Here is a 21,784-nt window from a genome sequence, read left to right as displayed (position 1 = left end):
ATGGATATATGTGTGTGTGTGTATATGTATGTTTGTATATATATATATACATATGTGTATATATACATATATATGTATATATATACTGTGTGTAAATGTGTGTGTATATGTATGTATGTATGTATATCTATATATGTATATATATGTGTGTGTATGTATATATATGTATGTATATATATGTGTATGTATATATATATATATATATATACACCCAAGTTTTTCAGCCTAGAACTCCCCCTATTCAAAAAGTTTGGACATCCCCGATCTACACATTAATCCAGCTAACAACTAATTTTTTTATTTTGTCTCTGGGATCCGCACCAAAACTGTTTAACACTAACATTTACAGGGATGTATATTCCTCTGTGTATGCAATAATATGTTTTTTACTTGTCTATCCTGTGTTTACTATATAAATGTGCCTTTTTTTTATATATATATAATTTTTCTAAGTCCTGCATTTATCTGAGGCTGATGTGGGAACCTAAAATGTGACTGTTTGGGTGATTTATGTTCTCATGCAACGTGAAACCAGATTTATTCATCCAAATCCGGCTCATCAAAGTGACTGTGAGTTGAGTTTAAAACTTGGTTTTAGCACCAGAAAACTTTTTTATTGTGGAAGATATGTACAGTATTGTGTTTCTGAATATATGACAACTATTTAGTGAGTTATATGCTATGTATACATCCATTAACCACCCTTTGTTTGACAAAAAAAGGGGAAATGTGAAATAAACCTGATTTTTAAAGTGTATCGACTGTGTTTTGATCATTTATCCATAACTAGTAGGCATGTATAAATAAACGCTGTAAGGATCAACTGCGGTCGGTCCACGCATGCGCGACGGCATCGTCTCTTCCAAGATGTGCCATGTTTGACGACGGAGTTTCTGCTACGTCATCTGTCATTTTGAAATATTTTGGATAAAAACATCAGCTTGCCTTGGAGTAAAATTAAACAAAATTATATAAATAAATGTGCAAAAGGATAAATTTAAAAATAATTAGTGGCTAATCGCTACATTTTAAACCACTGATACGTTTCTGTAGTTGCAATAAGTGACGCACGAGGGCGCCAATGCGTACTTTATATTTTTTTTTATTCTATTTTTTTTTTAAACGACATACTGTGACTCAAGTCTGTATCTGGTGAGGCAAAAACTAAACTTTTAATGTAATTAAAGTAATAACACTAGATTGCTTTATTTGCCATTTGAGGCTGCTGAGTACATTGTTCAGTTTTCTTTACGGTTTTTAAAGGTAAATACTTTAAGTACCATTCATCCATCCATCCATTTCTACCGCTTATTCCCTTTCGGGGTCGCTGGCGCCTATCTCAGCTACAATTGGGCGGAAGGCAGGGTACACCCTGGACAAGTCGCCACCTTCAAGTATTCACGTTTTTATTATGTCCCTATTTTTATTGCAGTAGTAGCTATACCTTTCATATCCATAAATATGATTTATGGATATTAATATTTATTTGTGTAATTTTGTCTCTATTGAAATGCTTTTGTGCTGAAATATTTATAGGCACTGTCACAAATAGTGACGTCATTGGCAAAGCATGGGAATATGGCGCCACCTTATGGAAATCTATGCTTCAAATTTAAAAAAAAAAAAAACAGAACTTGTGTGAACCTCTATAATTATTCACAGACACGCATATATATATATATATATATATATATATATATATATATAAATACAAAGATAGATATGTATATATATATGTATGTATGTATGTATGTAAATGGGGTGTAGTTGTATAGCGCTTTTCTACATTCAAGGTACTCAAAGCGCTTTGACACTACTTCCACATTTACCCATTCACACACACATTCACACACTGATGGAGGGAGCTGCCATGCAAAGCGCTAACCAGCACCCATCAGGAGCAAGGGTGAAGTGTCTTGCTCAAGGACACAACGGACGTGACGAGGCTGGTACTAGGTGGGGATTGAACCAGGGACCCTCGGGTTGCGCACGGCCACTCTCCCACTGCGCCACGCCGTATATATATATATATATATATATATATATTTATGTATACATGCATATATATACATATACTGTATGTATGTATGGATATCCCAGTAAAAGTTCGAGATGCCACCTCAGTAGAAGCATTTAAGTCTCACCTTAAAACTCATTTGTATACTCTAGCCTTTAAATAGACTCCCTTTTTAGACCAGTTGATCTGCCGTTTCTTTTCTTTTTCTCCTATGTCCCACTCTCCCTTGTGGAGGGGGTCCGGTCCGATCCGGTGGCCATATACTGCTTGCCTGTGTATCGGCTGGGGACATCTCTGCGCTGCTGATCCGCCTCCGCTTGGGATGGTTTCCTGCTGGCTCCGCTGTGAACGGGACTCCCGCTGCTGTGTTGGATCCGCTTTGGACTGGACTCTCGCGACTGTGTTGGATCCATTATGGATTGAACTTTCACAGTATCATGTTAGACCCGCTCGACATCCATTGCTTTCCTCCTCTCCAAGGTTCTCATAGTCATCATTGTCACCGACGTCCCACTGGGTGTGAGTTTTCCTTGCCCTTACGTGGGCCTACCGAGGATGTCGTAGTGGTTTGTGCAGCCCTTTGAGACACTAGTGATTTAGGGCTATATAAGTAAACATTGAGATATGTACATATATATGTACGTATACATATATATGTACGTATACATATATATGTATACATATATATGTATTTATACATATACATACATGTGTATACATATATATATGTATACAAACATATATATGTATACAGATATATATATATATATATATATGTATACATGCATATATATATACATATGTGTATATATATATATATGTGTGGATAACCTGTAGATGCACTTCATAGTCATCATTGTCACCGACGTTCCACTGGGTGAGTTTTCCTTGCCCTTATGTGGGCCTACCGAGGATGTCGTGGTGGTTTGTGCAGCCCTTTGAGACACTAGTGATTTAGGGCTATATAAGTAAACATTGATTGATTGATATACTGTATGTATGTATGGATATATGTATACATACATATATACATATATGTATGTATGCATATATACATACATATATGTATGTATATATATACATACATATATATTATGTATATATATATGTATGTATACATATATATATATAATATATATGTGTGTGTGTATACATATTTTACAAATTAAAACAGTGAAAGGTAAACATATCTAAATACTTGAATTAAAATTAAATGACTCATAAGTTGCCGGAAGAATAATGTTTTATGACATATTTCGTCTGCCAAGAAAGTATTATTAGTAATAATAACGATCACCGTCATAATTTTGGTGAGAGTATACTTAAATACGACAATCGCGCAGTTTGTCCCTCCTGACTTTCCGTCCAAGCGGCGCCACGCCTCACTCCTTTCGCCCCGCCCCTTCCTCCTCCCGAGTCTCCGGCATTGTGGTGTCCACTCCGCGGCTGCTTTCTCCGCGCTCAAACCAGGCCGACAGACGCCGCACAATGGCTCTCCACGTCCCCAAAGCACCGGGCTTTGCCCAAATGTTGAAAGACGGCGCTAAGGTGAGTCGAACCCCGCGACGTTGTGTCGCATTCCCAGCACTTCCTGTTGACTCTTTGTGAAGCAACGTGCTGGCTAGCATTAGCTAGGTTAGCATGAGAATGATTCACATGTTCGAAGCTTCTAGAAGCCAGCATGGCGGCTACTTTCATCCTCAGAGCATCCACACCTGCTTTGGACTGTCTGCCCTTCTATCTTCTTCTATTTTGTGAAATGTTAGTTTAGGTTTGAGGGCGAGTGAGTACTGTGACTCAGCATGTGTTTAGGTGCTCGCTGCGCAGCTAATGCCATGTTTCAGTTAGCATGCATGTCTATAAAGACAAATAATTATATAAACCATTTATTTATAAAATGCAAAATTGACAAACAAACGAGAAATCAAACAATGTTTATTTATATAGCACTAAATCACAAGTGTCTCGAAGGGCCGCACAAGCTACAACGACATTGTGGGTTCGGAGCCCAAATAAAGGCAAGGAAAAACTCACAACCCAGTAGGATGACAATGTGAAGGACTCAATCAATCAATGTTTATTTATATAGCCCCAAATCACAAATGTCTCAAAGGACTGCACAAATCATTACGACTACAACATCCTCGGAAGAACCCACAAAAGGGCAAGGAAAACTCACACCCAGTGGGCAGGGAGAATTCACATCCAGTGGGACGCCAGTGACAATGCTGACGATGAGAAACCTTGGAGAGGACCTCAGATGTAGGCAACCCCCCCCCCCCCCCCAACTCTCTTGGGGACCGAAAGCAATGGATGTCGAGCGGGTCTAACATGATACTGTGAAACTTCAATCCATAGTGGCTCCAACACAGCCGCGAGAGTTCAGTTCAAAGCGGATCCAAGACAGCAGCGAGAGTCCCGTCCACAGGAAACCATCTCAAGCGGAGGCGGATCAGCAGCGTAGGGATGTCCCCAACCGATACACAGGCGAGCGGTCCATCCTGGGTCCCGACGAGCGGTCCATCCTGGGTCTCGACTCTGGACAGCTAGTACTTCATCCATGGTCATCGGACCGGACCCCCTCCACAAGGGAGGGGGGGACATAGGAGAAAAAAGAAAAGAAGCGGCAGATCAACTGGTCTAAAAAGGAGGTCTATTTAAAGGCTAGAGTATACAGATGAGTTTTAAGGTGAGACTTAAATGCTTCTACTGAGGTAGCATCTCGAACTGTTACCGGGAGGGCATTCCAGAGTACTGGAGCCCGAACGGAAAACGCTCTATAGCCCGCAGACTTTTTTTGGGCTCTAGGAATCACTAATAAGCAGGAGTCTTTTGAACACAGATTTCTTGCCGGGACATATGGTACAATACAATCGGCAAGATAGGATGGAGCTAGACCGTGTAGTATTTTATACGTAAGTAGTAAAACCTTAAAGTCACATCTTAAGTGCACAGGAAGCCAGTGCAGGTGAGCCAGTATAGGTATATATGTATGTATATATGTATATAAAGGTATATACAGTATAGGTATATATGTATGTATATATGTATATAAAGGTATATACAGTATAGGTATGTATGTATATATGTATATAAAGGTATATACAGTATAGGTATATATGTATGTATATATGTATATAAAGGTATATATATATGTATATAAAGGTATATACAGTATAGGTATATATGTATGTATATATGTATATAAAGGTATATATAGTATAGGTACATATGTATATAAAGGTATATACAGTATAGGTATATATGTATGTATATAAAGGTATATACAGTATAGGTATATATGTATGTATATAAAGGTATATACAGTATAGGTATATATGTATGTATATATGTATATTAAGGTATATACAGTATAGGTATATATGTATGTATATAAAGGTATATACAGTATAGGTATATATGTATGTATATATGTATATGCAGTATAGGTATATATGTATGTATATATGTATATAAAGGTATATACAGTATAGGTATATATGTATGTATATATGTATATAAAGGTATATACAGTATAGGTAAATATGTATGTATATAAAGGTATATACAGTATAGGTATATATGTATGTATATATGTATATAAAGGTATATACAGTACAGGCGTAATATGATCAAACTTTCTTGTTCTTGTCAAAAGTCTAGCAGCCGCATTTTGTACCAACTGTAATCTTTTAATGCTAGACATGGGGAGACCCGAAAATAATACGTTACAGTAATCGAGACGAGACGTAACAAACGCATGGATAATGATCTCGGCGTCTTTGGTGGACAAAATGGAGCGAATTGAGAAACCTTGGAGAGGACCGCAGATGTGGGTGACACAGCCCCCCTCTCTCTGTCTCTCTCGTCGAGTGGGTCTAGCACAGGGGTGGGCAATTAATTTTTTCCGTGGTCCACTTCAATCAATCAATGCTTATTTATATGGCCCTAATTCACTAGTGTCTCAAAGGGCTGCACGAACCAAAACGACATCCTCGGTAGAGCCCACATAAGGGCAAGGAAAACTCACATCCAGTGGGACGTCGGTGACAGTGATGACTATGAGAAACCTTGGAGAGGACCGCATATGTGGGCAACCCCCCTCCCCAGGGGACCCAAAGCAATGGATGTCAAGCGGGTCTAACGTGATGCTGTGAAAGTTCAATCCATAGTGGATCCAACACAGTAGCGAGAGTCCTGTCCAAAGTGGAGGTGGATCAGCAGCGCAGAGAAAAAATAAAAACTCAAAATTGCGTTCTAGCGCCCCCTAGGAAAAAACACAGACAAAACTGCTTGTAACTTCCGTTAGGAATGTCGTAGCGACATGAAACAAAAACCTCTATGTAGGTCTGACTTAAACCTACATTTCATAAAATGACATCCTTCAGCAGAAATCAACAGGAAGTTGGCAAACACCCCCTTCAAAACAAAAGTTTTCTAAAAAAAATTCATTTTTGCCTCTTTGAGCTGTAATTTGACCCCCTTAAAATGCTTCAAAACTCACCAAACTGGACGCACACATCAGGATTTGCAAAAATTGCGATCTAATAAAAATAAAAACAAAACTTAAAATTGCGCTCTAGCGCCCCCTGGGAATAAAACACAGACAAAACAGCTCCTAGGAAGAAAACACAGACAAAACTGCTTGTAACTTCCGGTAGGAATGTTGTAGAGACATGAAACAAAAACCTCTATGTAGGTCTCACTTAGACCTACATTTCTTTAATTGACACCCTTCACCAACAATCAGCAGGAAGTTGGCAATTACCCCTTCAAAACAAAAGTTTTGTAAAATCCTGTCACCCTTTTTCAAACATTATCTCCTCTGAGCACATTTGTTGTAGCGGCTTCAAACTCGCACAGGAAAGAGATTGAACCCTTCTGATTAAAAGTTGCGCAAAGAGTTTTTCTAACTGCTCCGGTTTGGGTTTTACTAGCTTTCAAAGAACCGTGACCACACAATGCAGAGAAGGTAGGTCCTGTGCGGGTAAAGATATGTTAACTGGGTGAAAGAAGGAGCCACCAGTTTGACTCCAGGATACAGAGAAGGTAGGTAAAGTGCAGGTAAAGATATGTTGTCTGGGTGATAGCAGGAAGCAGCAGCATGTATGAGTGAAAGAAAGAAGCACCAGTGTGACCCCAGGATGCAGGGAAGGTAGGTAAAGTGCAGGTAAAGATATGTTGAATGGGTAAAGGCAGGAAACACCAGCAAAAGTCGGTCCCGTCCATTGCTGCTTGCAGCTTTAATTTTTTAATAAGTTTAATTTGAGGTATGTTGTTTAATAAGGAAAGACGTCGATGTCTCTTGTTTTCATCTTAGCAGTCAAACCAGTCAGTTTGTGATTTGTGCAATTATCGATCACGTTTATTTCATTTTCATTTAAAACAGTAATAATAACCATTTGTAGGCATAGGCGCCCTGTCATTGATAAAAATGATGTCTTTTCTTCCAGCACTACTCAGGTCTTGAAGAGGCAGTCTTTCGCAACATCAGAGCCTGTAAGGAACTTTCCCAGACAACACGCACAGCTTACGGGCCCAATGGTAAGTGCATCAATACGTTGTTTGTCGAGACCGGGAAAAGTTTCTAAGATGCTCTCCTCTCTTATTTCCAAGGCATGAACAAAATGGTCATCAACCATTTGGAGAAGCTGTTTGTTACTAATGACGCTGCCACCATCCTCAGAGAGCTGGAAGTAAGCAAGTCTTATTTTTTGTAGTTATTGATAGTATCCAGACTATATGGTGGACTATTTTTCGGAGTATAAGTCGCACCTGTCGAAAAAGCATAATAAAGAAGGGACAAAACATATATAAGTCGCATTTTTGGGGGAAATTTATTTGATAAAACCCAACACCAAGAATAGACATTGGAAAGGCAATTTAAAATAAATAAATAATAGTGAACAACAGGCTGAATAAGTGTAGGTTATATGAGGCATAAATAAGCAACTGCTATGTTAACCTAACATATTATGGTAAGAGTCATTCAAATAACTATAACATATAGAACATGCTATACTTTTACCAAACTATCTGTCACTCCTAATCCATAAATCCCATGAAATCTTTTTAGTCTCTTACGTGAATGAGTTATATAATCCATCAATCCATCCATTTTCTACCGCTTATTCCCTTTCGGGGTCGCGGGGGGCGCTGGCGCCTATCTCAGCTACAATCGGGCGGAAGGCAGGGTACACCCTGGACAAGTCCCCACCTCATCGCAGGGCCAACACAGACAGACAGACAACATTCACACTCACATTCACACACTAGGGCCAATTTAGTGTTGCCAGTCAACCTATCCCCAAGTGCATGTCTTTGGAGGTGGGAGGAAGCCGGAGTACCCGGAGGGAACCCACGCATTCACGGGGAGAACATGCAAACTCCACACAGAAAGATCCCGAGCCTGGATTTGAACCCAGGACTGCAGGAACTTTGTATTGTGAGGCAGACGCACTAACCCCTCTTCCACCGTGAAGCCGAGTTATATAATATTATTTGATATTTTATAGGGGTGCACTGATTAATCGGTAACCGAATATGGCAAAAAAAGGCACATTCGGCCTTCGGTGGAATGAGTTAAAAACAAGGCCGAATAGTGGCGTGTGACGCAATTTTTTCACGCAGTGACGTTGGGATATGTTGTGTACCTGTATAAGTGTATGAGGTTACAAGCACACACTTAATTGAGATTTACTTGAGCCTTCTGTTTACATTATTAGCCTGTTGTGTAGGCTACCTGTATAAGTGTATGAGGTTACAAGCACACACTTAATTGAGATTTACTTGAGCCTTCTGTTTACATTATTAGCCTGTTGTGTAGGCTACCTGTATAAGTGTATGAGGTTACAAGCACACACTTAATTGAGATTTAGTGGGGCCTCTGTTTACATTATTAGCCTGTTGTGTAGGCTACCTGTATAAGTGTATGAGGTTACAAGCACACACTTATTGAGATTTACTTGAGCCTTCTGTTTACATTATTAACATATCTACTGTGGCTAAGCAGACCTTTGCCAAAAGGACTCTCGCGACTGTGTTGGATCCATTATGGATTGAACTTTCACAGTATCATGTTAGACCCGCTCGACATCCATTGCTTTCCTCCTCTCCAAGGTTCTCATAGTCATCATTGTCACCGACGTCCCACTGGGTGTGAGTTTTCTTTGCCCTTATGTGGGCCTACCGAGGATGTCGTAGTGGTTTGTGCAGCCCTTTGAGACACTAGTGATTTAGGGCTATATAAGTAAACATTGATTGATTGATTGATGATTTGTTGTGGGTTTATCCACTTTAATGCACTTTATTTTTTTTTTGGAATGCATGTTTTGTCTGAAGGCCTAATATAAATGAAAAACTTTGTGCTTTTTTTGAAAAGCAAAGGCTACTGGAATATAAAAAAAAAGTCAATATTCAATAAAAAATTACTTTATTTGAAAAACATGTCTAAATATTTTTTCTAGGCTATTTATGCAATATTACATTTTTGGGGAAAAACTGCATTCATTATTCGGCCTTCGGCCAAGCGTTTAAATTTTATTCGGCTTCGGCCACAAATATTCATTTCGGTGCATCCCTAATATTTTACGGTAATGTGTTGATAATTTCACACATAAGTCGAACTCCCGGCCAAACTATGACTTATCGTCCCAAAAATACGGTACCCGTCAGATAAAACCCAATCCATTCAGTTCTCCAATTCCTTTCTCCTCTTTTGTCTCTTTATTAAAGGATGTACCTCAGGTTTCCATATTAGGTTTGTGGTAGTTTTCCATTTCTGTAAATAATCCCTGTGACAGGCTTTAAATTTTAACGTTTTAAGGTCAAGGCAAGTGTTGTCTTAAAGCAGTGGTTCTCAAATGGGGGTACGTGTACCCCTGGGGGTACTTGAAGGTATGCCAAGGGGTACGTGAGAGTTTTTAAAAAATACTCTAAAGATAGCAACAATTCAAAAATCCTTTTTAAATATATTTATCGAATAATTCTTCAGCAAAATATGAATGTAAGTTCATAAACTGTGAGGAAAAAAAAGACAACAATATTCAGTGTTGACAGCCAGATTTTTTTGTGGACATGTTCCATAAATATTGTTGTTAAAAATTTCTTATTTTGTGAAGAAATGTTTAGAATTAAGTTGATGAATCCAGATGGATCTCTATTACAATCAGTATTTATAATTGAATCACATGTTTATTTTTCAACAAGTTTTTAGTTATTTTTATATCTTTTTTTTCCCCAAATAGTTCAAGAAAGACCACTACAAATGAGCAATATTTTGCACTGTAATACAATTTAATAAATCAGAATCTGATGACATTGTGCTGTATTTTACTTTTTTATCTCTTTTTTTCAACCAAAAATGCTTTGCTCTGATTAGGGGGTACTTGAAGGTATGCCAAGGGGTACGTGAGATTTTTTCCAAAATACTCTAAAAATAGCAACAATTCAAAAATCCTTTTTAAATATATTTATTGAATAATACTTCAGCAAAATATGAATGTAAGTTCATAAACTGTGAGAAAAAAAAGACAACAATGCAATATTCAGTGTTGACAGCCAGATTTTTTGTGGACATGTTCCGTAAATATTGTTGTTAAAAATTTCTGTTTTTGTGAAGAAATGTTTAGAATTAAGTTGACGAATCCAGATGGATCTCTATTACAATCCCCAAAGAGGACACTTTTAAGTTGATGATTACTTCAATGTATAGAAATCTTTATTTATAAATGAATCACTTGTTTATTTTTCAACAAGTTTTTAGTCATTTGTATAGCTTTTTTTCCAAATAATTCAAGAAAGACCATTACAAATTAGCACTATTTTGCACTGTTATACAATTTAATGAATCAGAAACTGATGACATAGTGCTGTATTTTACTTCTTTATCTCTTTTGGATGGGAGAAAAAAATAGAAGATTTAAATAAAATAAAAAAAATCGGTCTTAGCCTGGGCCCTGGAGAGGAGGTGCAGACTGAGGCCAAGGGGAAAAAAACAACTCATAGCCATGGTACACATCCCTCTTCCATGTGTGTAAGAGGGAAACATCAAAGAACACAGAGGACATTAAAGACATTAAAGCAGCAGATACAAGCAGACACTTCTACATACAGCTATGAATAAAAAGTAAAAGAAACATATCCACTGTGGTGGCCTCTGTGGTGTTCCACGCCATCGTCCGCTGGGGTGGAGGGAGCATGGCCGGAGACAGGAGCAGACCCAACAAAGCAACCAAGACAGCCGACTCCACTTTCGGCCAGTGTCCAGTCCGCATGGATGAGCGAGGATACGTCCAAGGTGACTGAGGTCTCCGACACCTGCTCACCCAGCCAAGACACCACGAAGCCTCTCCGTCCCAGCGCTCAGTGCTAGCTCCGCAGTCCTGTCCCCTCATCCGCATCTCCTCCAGTCCCTCCAAACAGACTCCGGTGTGGCAGACACCCAGCAGCTGGTCTCCATGGCCAAAAGGCTCCCAGGAGGCAGATCCAGAAGTCCACAAAAAAAGCACCACAGAGATCACGAACGTGGCACCCCTTGTCACACCGGTTGTTTAGAAGCGACATCGAGGAAGAAGATTTCATGGGATTTATGGATTAGGAGTGACAGATTGTTTGGTAAACTTACAGCATGTTTGATATGTTATAGTTATTTGAATGACTCTTACCATAATATGTTAGGTTAACATACCAAGCACCTTCTCAGTTGTTATTTAAGCCTCATATAACGTACACTTATTCAGCCTGTTGTTCATTATTCTTTATTTATTTTAAATTGCCTTTCAAATGTCTATTCTTGGGGTTGCCATCCATCCATCCATCCATTTTCTACCTCTTATTCCCTTTCGGGGTCGCGGGGGGCGCTGGCGCCTATCTCAGCTACAATCGGGCGGAAGGCAGGGTACACCCTGGACAAGTCGCCATCTCATCGCAGGGCCAACACAGATAGACAGACAACATTCACACTCACATTCACACACTAGGGCCAATTTAGTGTTGCCAATCAACCTATCCCCAGGTGCATGTCTTGGGGTTGGATTTTATAAAATTATTTCCCCCAAAAATGCGACTTATACTCCAGTGCCACGTATATATGTTGTTTTCCTTCTTTATTATGCCTTTTCGGCCGGTGCGACGTATACTCCGGAGCGACTTATACTCCGAAAAATACGGTACATATGATATCCACTTGCTCATGATTGATTGAGTCATCTCTCTTGTCGCTAGGTGCAGCATCCAGCCGCCAAAATGATCGTCATGGCGTCATACATGCAAGAGCAAGAGGTGGGAGACGGCACCAACTTTGTGCTGGTGTTTGCCGGCGCCCTGCTGGAGCAGGCTGAGGAGCTCCTCCGAATGGGCCTCTCCGTGTCCGAGGTGGGTAACAACTAGGGATGCACCGAATAATCGGTAACCGAATATATTCGCCCGAATATGGCAAAAAAAAGCCACATTCGCCCTTCGGTGGAATGAGTTAAATGCAAGGCCGAATAGTGGTGTGTGACGCAATTTTTGGACGCGGTGACGCAATCAACCAACATGCAGTGACGCGGTGACGTTGTAACCCGGCGCCTTCGGAAAAATGTCAGCAGTGTGGGGATATTTTAAAGCAGGGGTGGGCATTACGTCGATCTCGGAGGGTGTGTCAGTCGATCTCAAGCCAGGCATTAAAAAATAGACATAAAAATGAGCAATCATCAATCATACCAAGTCTTCACTTTCGTCAGTTGTTTGACATTCTCGGCACCCGAGGATCTTGTGAGATGACGCTGGCTGCTGCGAGCTCATATTTAAGAAAAAAATCACTAACAGGGCGGACGCAGAGAAACACATTTTATTTCTAGAGACTCCGTACCTACTGTCAAAACTCTAAAGACCGACTGCACAGTTCCTGTCTTCACCATAAAAGACCTGTTTCATCCTGCCTGTGCTAACAAAATAAGAGTCTCAGAAAGCTAGCAAGCTACGGAGTTTGATGCCAATGTATTTCTCCCCCGCCCTCAGTGACCGCTTTCTCACTTGCTTGCCCACTCGCACACTCACTGACGTCACTCACCTGCTGCCAGACATTAAAGGGCCACACACATATGCTACTCTCATAACAAAGTGTTTAAAAAGGAGTATGCAAGTTGGACAAATGAGATGCCAAATCCAACCACTTTCATGTGGTATTGGACAGAAAGGAGGACTTTTTTTGTCCTCCATTTGAAAATGCGGACGTTATCAGCACCACTGTCTAATTCCAATCAATGCAAGTCATCAGAATCAGGTAATACACCAACTTATATTCTTGTCTTCATGAAAGAAAGGAATCTATGTGTGTTACACATGCTTGTATTATCATTAAACACCATTAACTTGTTAACAAAAATGTCTTTTTCATAAATAAATAAATATAAATTATAAATAGGAATGAGGTAGATCTCCTCGACTTGGTCAATTGAAAAGTAGCTCACCTGCAGAAAAAGTGTGAGCGCCCCTGTTTTAAAGTGTCGGAAAGTGACAAAAGTATTGCAGTTTGCAAGGAATGTTCAGCCAAACTGTCTCGAGGAGGTGCCTCGTGGCCGACGTCTTTGAGAGGACGAAAAAGTTTGCGACTGACAGTGCCAAAGCAAACGGAATTACAAAGAAGGTAATGGAGTTTATGGCTTTGGATGATCAACCGTTTAGTGTTGTGGAGGACATTGGCTTCCGGAGACTCATGGAGCACATTGAGCCCCGTTACACGATACCGAGCAGACGGTATTTATCTGATGTGTGCTCTTTACATTGTGTGTGTGCTGTTTACATTATTAGCCTGTTGTGTAGGCTACCTGTATAAGTGTATGAGGTTACAAGCACACACTTAATTGAGATTTAGTGGGGCCTCTGTTTACATTATTAGCCTGTTGTGTAGGCTACCTGTATAAGTGTATGAGGTTACAAGCACACACTTAATTGAGATTTACTTGAGCCTTCTGTTTACATTATTAGCATATCTACTGTGGCTAAGCAGACTTTTGCCAAAAGGACAATAATTCATTTGTTGTGGGTTTATCCACTTTAATGCACTGTATTTTTTTTGGAATGCATGTTTTGTTTTAAGGCCTAATATAAATGAAAAACTTTGTGCTTTTTTTGAAAAGCAAAGGCTACTGGAATATTAAAAAAAACGGCAATATTCAATAAAAATTTACTTTATTTAAAAAACATGTCTAAAAATTTATTGTAGGCTATTTATGCAATATAAAAAAAATTGTGAAAAGCTGCATTCATTATTCGGTAAGCGTTTAAGTTTTATTCGGCTTCGGCCACAAATTTTCATTTCGGTGCATCCCTAGTAACAACAGACCCGTCCGTCAAATGTGTTCCTGTCGGGAATAAACGAGGTGATGTGTCGCCGCAGGTGATTGAAGGCTACGATAAGGCCTGCAAGAAGGCCCTGGAGATCCTGCCCGACTGTGTGTGTTCCTCGGCCAAGAACCTCCATGACACGAAGGAAGCCACAGCGTTGATTCGCACGGCCGTTATGAGCAAACAGTACGGAAACGAGGACTTCTTGTCAAGCCTCATCGCCCAGGCGTGTGGTGAGTGAAACTTCTTTAGACCGATATTTGGCATTTTGACGTATATCGCCAGTCTTGTATCTGCCTTTTTTTGTACAACCGAACTACATCAGCAGATACAAAATATACACATGATACCCGTATTTAGTATCACCATAAATAATAATTAGTAAAGTAGATGGAATTGACCATAGTTCAAGCACCAACCTGTTCCCCCTCCATAAGAAAAGTTCCCTTTTTTAATTCATTATGGAATAAATGTCAAAATTTGCGCTTTTTTGCAGAGAAATCCTGTTTTTGTCCTTCTTACTTGGCGTCTTCCCTGTCCCATTTAGTTTGTTTTGGCTACTGCAGCGACCGAATCCCTTGGCAAGCCTCCGTCCGCGGCACGTGGGCTCGTTAAATCTACTATGAATTGATTAACGTGGACCCCGACTTAAACAAGTTGAAAAACTTATTGGGGTGTTACCATTTAGTGGTCAATTGTACGGAATAAGTACCGAACTGTGAAATCTACTAATAAAAGTTTCAATCAATCAATCAAAAAAAGGAGCGCCACGAGTTTCATGTTCCGTCGTTCAATCAAATCACGCGACAGAGTTGGATGAACATGAAGATGACAGAAGAGATATCTCTGACAACAATGCAAAATTTTGTGTAAATATCCTAGACTAAACTTAGACAAACTTTAATAATCCACAAGGGAAATTGTTCCACACAGTAGCTCCGTTAAGGATGGAAAGGATAATGCACACAAGGGCAGCCCTTTGAGACTTTTGTTATTTAGGACTATTTGAATAAACTTTGATTGATAGATTAAAAAAATAGGGCGAAAACAAAAGGTATAAAGTACACCAAAATGTACTACAGTAGCAACATAAAATATATATATATGTATGTAGATATTATATATCTATCCATCCATTTTCTACCGATTGTCCCTTTGTGGGTCGCGGGGGGTTCTGCAGCCTATCTCAGCTGCATTCAGGCGGTAGGCGGTGTACACCCTGGACAAGTCGCCAGCTCTTTTCAGGGCCAACCCAGATGAACAGACGACATTCACACACTGGGGCCAATTTAGTGTTGCCAATCAACCTATCCCCAGGTGCAGGTTTTTGGAGTTAGCATTAGTTAATATACTAACATGTTCGCAAGTGTGTGTTATTAACTAACAATGGCATTCTTTTTGTATTGTTTCAGTTTCACAAATTCCTCAATAAAGTCACCAACATGTCACCGTGGAATTTTACTGAGTTTGTTTGTTTAGCTGATTGGAGCGCTAGCTTGCGCAGCTAGTGGGTCCATGACGATGACCACTGTTTTGTTTGATCAGCCGTTTTACTGCCATGTTACAGACAGCGTTTGGAAACAATTAAGGCATGTAAATAAACTATTATGAAATATTTCTGTGCAAAATAACTTATTTCACAACATATATATTTACGGCGGCGATGCTAAAATATGGGAGAAAGCCGGAATACCCGGAGGGAACCCACGGAGTCACAGAGAAATCATGCAAACTCCACACAGAAAGTTCCCGAGCATGGGATAGAACTCAGGACCCACGTATTGTGAGGCACATGCACTAACCCCTGTTATATATCGTGCTGCCCCTGATATGTTATTATTTAATATAGACTATATACAATAAATCCCAATTATCATTTACTATATTACATAGGGATGCACCGATTAATCGGTAACCGAATATATTCGTCGAATATTGCAAAAAAAGCCACATTCGGCCTTCGGTGGAATGAGTTAAAAACAAGGCCGAATAGTGGCGTGTGAGGCAATTTTTTGACGCGGTGACGCAATCAACCAACGTGCAGTGACGCGGTGACGTCGGGATATGTTGTGTACCTGTATAAGTGTATGAGGTTACAAGCACACACTTATTGAGATTTAGTGGGGCCTCTGTTTACATTATTAGCCTGTTGTGTAGGCTACCTGTATAAGTGTATGAGGTTACAAGCACACACTTATTGAGATTTACTTGAGCCTTCTGTTTACATTATTAGCCTGTTGTGTAGGCTACCTGTATAAGTGTATGAGGTTACAAGCACACACTTAATTGAGATTTACTTGAGCCTTCTGTTTACATTATTAGCATATCTACTGTGGCTAAGCAGACTTTTGCTAAAAGGACAATAATTCATTTGTTGTGGGTTTATCCACTTTAATGCACTTTATTTTTTTTTAGGAATGCATGTTTTGTTTGAAGGCCTAATATAAATGAAAAACTTTGTGCTTTTTTTGAAAAGCAAAGGCTACTGGAATATTTAAAAAAATGTCAATATTCAATAAAAAAAAACTTTATTTGAAAAACATGTCTAAATATTTATTCTAGGCTATTTATGCAATATAAAAAAAATTGTGAAAAACTGCATTCATTATTCGGTATTCGGTAAGCTTTTAAGTTTTATTCGGCTTCGGCCACAAATTTTCATTTCGGTGCATCCCTAATATTACAGTATATGTTACAGCTGCAGCAAAAAAAAGGGCAGCTTAAAATTGACACATGGACTTGTATAAGTAAAGAAGAGCAGGCATCAGCTCACACAATCTCATACTTTTTGTAACATCCAGCAAGAAATTATGTCAGCCAGTTTGAAAAATGCCTGAACTATCATCTACGTGAAGCATCCCAGTTTATTATTTTGCTGTATTTTCAAGATACATAGAGCGCACCGGTGTACACACCCACTCCAATTTGGCAGAAAAAATATTTTGCCATATTTTAGCATCGCCGCCGTAAATATATATGTTGTGAAATAAGTTATTTTGCACAGAAATATTTTATAATAGTTTATTTACATGCCTTAATTGTTTCCAAACTGTGTCTGTAACATGGCAGTAAAATGGCTGCTCAAACAAAACAGTGGTCATCGTCATGGACCCACTAGCTGTGTAAGCTAGCGCTCCAATCAGCTAAACAAACAAACTCAGTAAAATTCCACGGTGACATGTTGGTGACTTTATTGAGGAATTTGTGAAACTGAAACAATACAAAAAGAATGCCATTGTTAGTTGATAACACACTTGCGAACATGTTAGTATATTAGCTAATGCTAATGATTCTAGCTTGATTTTATTATGATAGCACTTACAAATATGCATAAAAACACTCCTAAAGACATCACACATGTGAAGGTTTAGTTAGTATGAATTGTTTGTTGTAAAACTTACAAATGTTGCTTGGAGTGATGAATGAAGACTCCTTATGAATAGAAATTGTATGGATGACTAGCAGCTCAATCCATCAAAGACCAAGGAGCTGGTCATTGACTTGGGGAGGTCGAGTCCACGGTCACAACCTATTGTGATCAAGGGATTTGAGGTACAGACCGTGGACTCATTCAAGTACTTCGGGGTTTGGGTGGACAATAAGCTGGACTGGACTGTTAACATGGACCACCAGTACAAGAAAGGACAGAGCAGGCTGTACTTCCTCAGGAGACTGCACTCCTTCAACATCTGCAAAAAACTCCTGTGGATGTACTACCAGTCTGTGGTTGCCAGTGTTCTGTTCTACATGGTAGTGTGCTGGGGGGGCAGTACATCTAAGAAGGACAGCTCCAGACTTGAGAAACTGATCAGGCGGGCCGGTTCTACAATGGGAATGAAACTGGACACTGGTGACGGTGGCAGAGAAGAGGACTGTTGACAAACTAGTGAGCATCCTGGATGATGCCAGTCACCCTCTGCATAGTGTTATCAGTAGCCAGAGGAGCCTGCTCAGTTCTAGACTGCTTCATCCCAAGTGCAGGACTAATAGACTCAAAAACTCCTTTGTCCCACACGCCATTAGACTGTACAACTCCTCTCTGGGACGGGGGGCGGGGGGCACAGGGATGACAGGGGATGCAAAACATTAACAGTGCAATACGTTTTCATAACATGGTCACTACTGCCTACTTTGTCTTGTTATAGTCTTATTTTACTGTTATATTGTTATTCCCATTGTTGCTTTTTAGTTTTTATTCTTATTGTAATATTTCTCTATTTTGTTTCCATTTAAACCCCCATTATTTACTTTTTACTTTTATTTAAATTGATCTCAACTCTGTACACTGCTGCTGGAATTTTAATTTTCCTGAAGGAATCAATAAAGTACTATCTATCTATCTATCTAGTAGAGCTAATGGCACTTAATTTTGACTAATAATTATCGGTATCGTCACTGGGAAAAAAAAATATCAGTTGATTTGTAGTTCGGATGTGCCATTTTTTAACGTTCTTGCTTTGTGTTTCAGTGTCCATCCTGCCAGAGTCTGGCAGCTTCAATGTGGACAATGTCAGAGTGTGCAAGATTCTGGTGAGTATCCTCCAATGATTGGATCCAGTTCTGTCCGACCGCCTTCTGAGTTCACGTTTGTCTGTTTCAGGGTTGTGGAGTGACGGCCTCCTCCGTGCTGCACGGCATGGTGTTCAAAAAGGAGTTGGAGGGAGACATCACTTCGGTTAAGGACGCCAAGATCGCCGTCTTCTCCTGCCCCTTTGACTGCATGGTCACGGAGACCAAGGTGAGCGAGCCCCGAGCTTCACACTTCACGCCTGAAGTCTGAAATGTTTGCCACGGTTGGAAGATTCAGGATACAGTTTCAAAGTCACACGGTGCATTACATTTGTACTGGGAAGTCGGGGATTTAAACTGGAATGCCCCAGAGGCCGGATTTTTTACTGAGAAAGTGGGAAAGTCCTCGTTACATCTTCAGTGTTTCACCCAGAAAATTAAGGTGGTGTCTCTCCGGCGGACAGACAAGGGAAGGGCGTGGGTTGGTTTAAGGATCGTCGCCATCACATCTCCACCATGTCGCTGCCACCACAGCATGGGGGGGCAATAGACTACATTTAAACAACATAAATTGACTACATTTAAACAACATCAATGTTTTGGAAACATTGATGTTGTTTAAATGTGCTATACAAATAAAGTGGATTGGATTAGATTGAGACTGTGGTGAAGAAGCCTAAAATTTTTGGTTGTGTTTTCTGCTCCATTTGCTGAATGGCGATATACAATATATATCTCAATATTTTTTCCATTAAGTAAAAACAATACAGTCGTAGTTAGCTGTGATGCTAAGTATGTCATTATTATGCCACATGCTGGCATATGTTCAACTCATGCTTAATGTATTACAGCATTTGGGAAGCCTGTAGTTGATTATTATTATGCAAATGTTATATTTATATCAACATGTGATAGCAGGGACCCTGCCATTCAAAACTAGGCTGCTACATTACTAATGATTAATGTAACTATAGCTGAAAAAAATAGTACAATAACAATAGAGACTATTCATCCCTGAACACCATGGAGTTCATGTCAACTTTATGATGCAGTTACATTATTATATAATTATAATATATATTATTCTAATATATATTATAATATAGCATAATTGTCACCGACGTCCCACTGGGTGTGAGTTTTCCTTGCCCTTATGTGGGCCTACCGAGGATGTCGTAGTGGTTTGTGCAGCCCTTTGAGACACTAGTGATTTAGGGCTGTATAAGTAAACATTGATTGATTGATTGATATACATTATCAGAGACAGAAACTCTTCATTTAACATAATGTCCTTTTTTGCTGCTTCAAAACAGAAAAAGGTCAAGTGAAATAACTTAGTTTTTAACTGTAAGTGAATAATGTTTGTCTTTGTCTCAGACAGGGCTTTGCAGTCTGTAACACACACCGCACAGTAAGCTAACGTTACGCTAAAAGCTAATTAGCCATCACATCAAGGACTGCGAGCCAGCTGAGCTGCGCCTTGTTTCTAGAACGTCAGAAGGCTCATAGTTAAGGTTGGGTATCGTTTGTATTCGAACGATTCTGATTCTTTGTTTTGATTCCGATTCCTGACGATTCTCGATTCCGATTCTTTTTGTACCATGCCGGGATCAATGTGTTTGCCAGGTAGTCCCTGGAAGGTGGTATGTATTTTGAGTTGAGAGTTTTCACCATATCCCTGCAAACATAAACAAACATGTACTGTTTAGCCCAGTATCAATTAGCTTAGCTCTAACGTTATTGCTTAACTAACCTTAATGTTGGAGATTCCACCTCTGAAAAGGGATGCAGTCTTTTGACGATGTGTGCAGTGACCTTTCTGTGGCACTCTTCCGTCTGTGGCACCGACATCTTCCCCATTGCCGCTACGGTGAACGGAGTACGCTGAGCACATGGCGGAGCCTGGCTAGCAGGTTGTAAATTGTCTATGAAAAAATACGCGGGCTAATTTGTTGGCGCAAAACACATTATTTATTACATATATATTGTTTTACTTACCGGATTCGGACTGCAGTGCTGGGCGTCGAAGCCGAAGCCAGAGGAAGAGGCAGAGGAGGACGGTCGGCGCAGCACGTCGAAGATGGGACACGCATTTATTTGTGCTCCATGAACTCTGAGGTGCTTCATCATGTTCGACGTGCACCCTCCTAAGCACGAAACAGTCCTGTCGCACGTGTTACATTTCGCCAATATCAATCCAATCCAATCCACTTTATTTATATAGCACATTTAAACAACAATAACGTTTCCAAAGTGCTGCACAGCCATGTTAAAAACAATTGTAAAAAAATAAAATAAAATAAAATACAAAAAGTATATATATATATATATATTATGCTCCACCAATGACTGAATAAAAACAAAAAATAAATAAATATAAAACCAATAAAAACAATATAAAAACAAATATGATTAAAAACTATTTTAAAGGGTAAAATCAATTAAAACAGTAAAATAGAAATCAAAGTGTATAAAAAACACAGAGGACCACACAACTCACGTAGTGTTAAAAGCCAAAGAATAAAAGTGGGTCTTAAGACGAGACTTGAAAGAGTCCACTGTGGAAGCAGTTTGAACATGGAGGGGCAGAGTGTTCCAGAGCTTAGGGCCGACCACAGAGAAGGCCCTGTCTCCCCTGGTCTTAAGTCTGGTCTTGGGCACCACGAGCTGGAACTGGCTCTCGGACCTCAGAGCGCGCGCAGGAATGTAAATTTGGATGAGGTCCGAGATATATTGAGGTGCCAGTCCATGTAAAGATTTAAAAACAAACAGCAATGTTTTAAAATCAATTCTAAAATGAACAGGGAGCCAGTGCAAACTCTGAAGAATTGGGGTTATATGCTGGTGTTTCCTGGCCCCTGTTAAAAGTCCTGCTGCCGCGTTCTGGACTAACTGCAACCGGGAGAGAGCTTTTTGGCTAATGCCAGC

The 21,784-nt window shown here is 39.7% G+C and overlaps 1 protein-coding gene across 3 annotated transcripts in view; it reads left to right on the top strand.

The window, feature by feature from the left end:
• Nucleotides 1-3,401: 3,401 nt before the first annotated feature.
• LOC133552080 (T-complex protein 1 subunit theta) overlaps nucleotides 3,402-21,784 on the top strand; it is a 29,869-nt gene continuing 11,486 nt past the window's right edge. For 2 of the 3 annotated variants that reach the window (XM_061899396.1, XM_061899395.1), the window contains exons 1-7: nucleotides 3,402-3,565; nucleotides 7,471-7,561; nucleotides 7,634-7,713; nucleotides 12,242-12,391; nucleotides 14,400-14,580; nucleotides 18,816-18,877; nucleotides 18,948-19,085. In XM_061899396.1, the coding sequence (XP_061755380.1) occupies nucleotides 3,506-3,565; nucleotides 7,471-7,561; nucleotides 7,634-7,713; nucleotides 12,242-12,391; nucleotides 14,400-14,580; nucleotides 18,816-18,877; nucleotides 18,948-19,085 (762 nt within the window). In that variant the 5' untranslated portion in view covers nucleotides 3,402-3,505. The remainder of the gene's footprint in view (nucleotides 3,566-7,470; nucleotides 7,562-7,633; nucleotides 7,714-12,241; nucleotides 12,392-14,399; nucleotides 14,581-18,815; nucleotides 18,878-18,947; nucleotides 19,086-21,784) is intronic. The other variant, XM_061899397.1, reaches the window with a different exon arrangement.

The sequence above is a fragment of the Nerophis ophidion genome, linkage group LG04, assembly GCF_033978795.1.
Source record: "Nerophis ophidion isolate RoL-2023_Sa linkage group LG04, RoL_Noph_v1.0, whole genome shotgun sequence".
Taxonomy (NCBI): Eukaryota; Metazoa; Chordata; class Actinopteri; order Syngnathiformes; family Syngnathidae; genus Nerophis; species Nerophis ophidion.
This window is presented reverse-complemented; position numbering and strand designations above follow the sequence as displayed.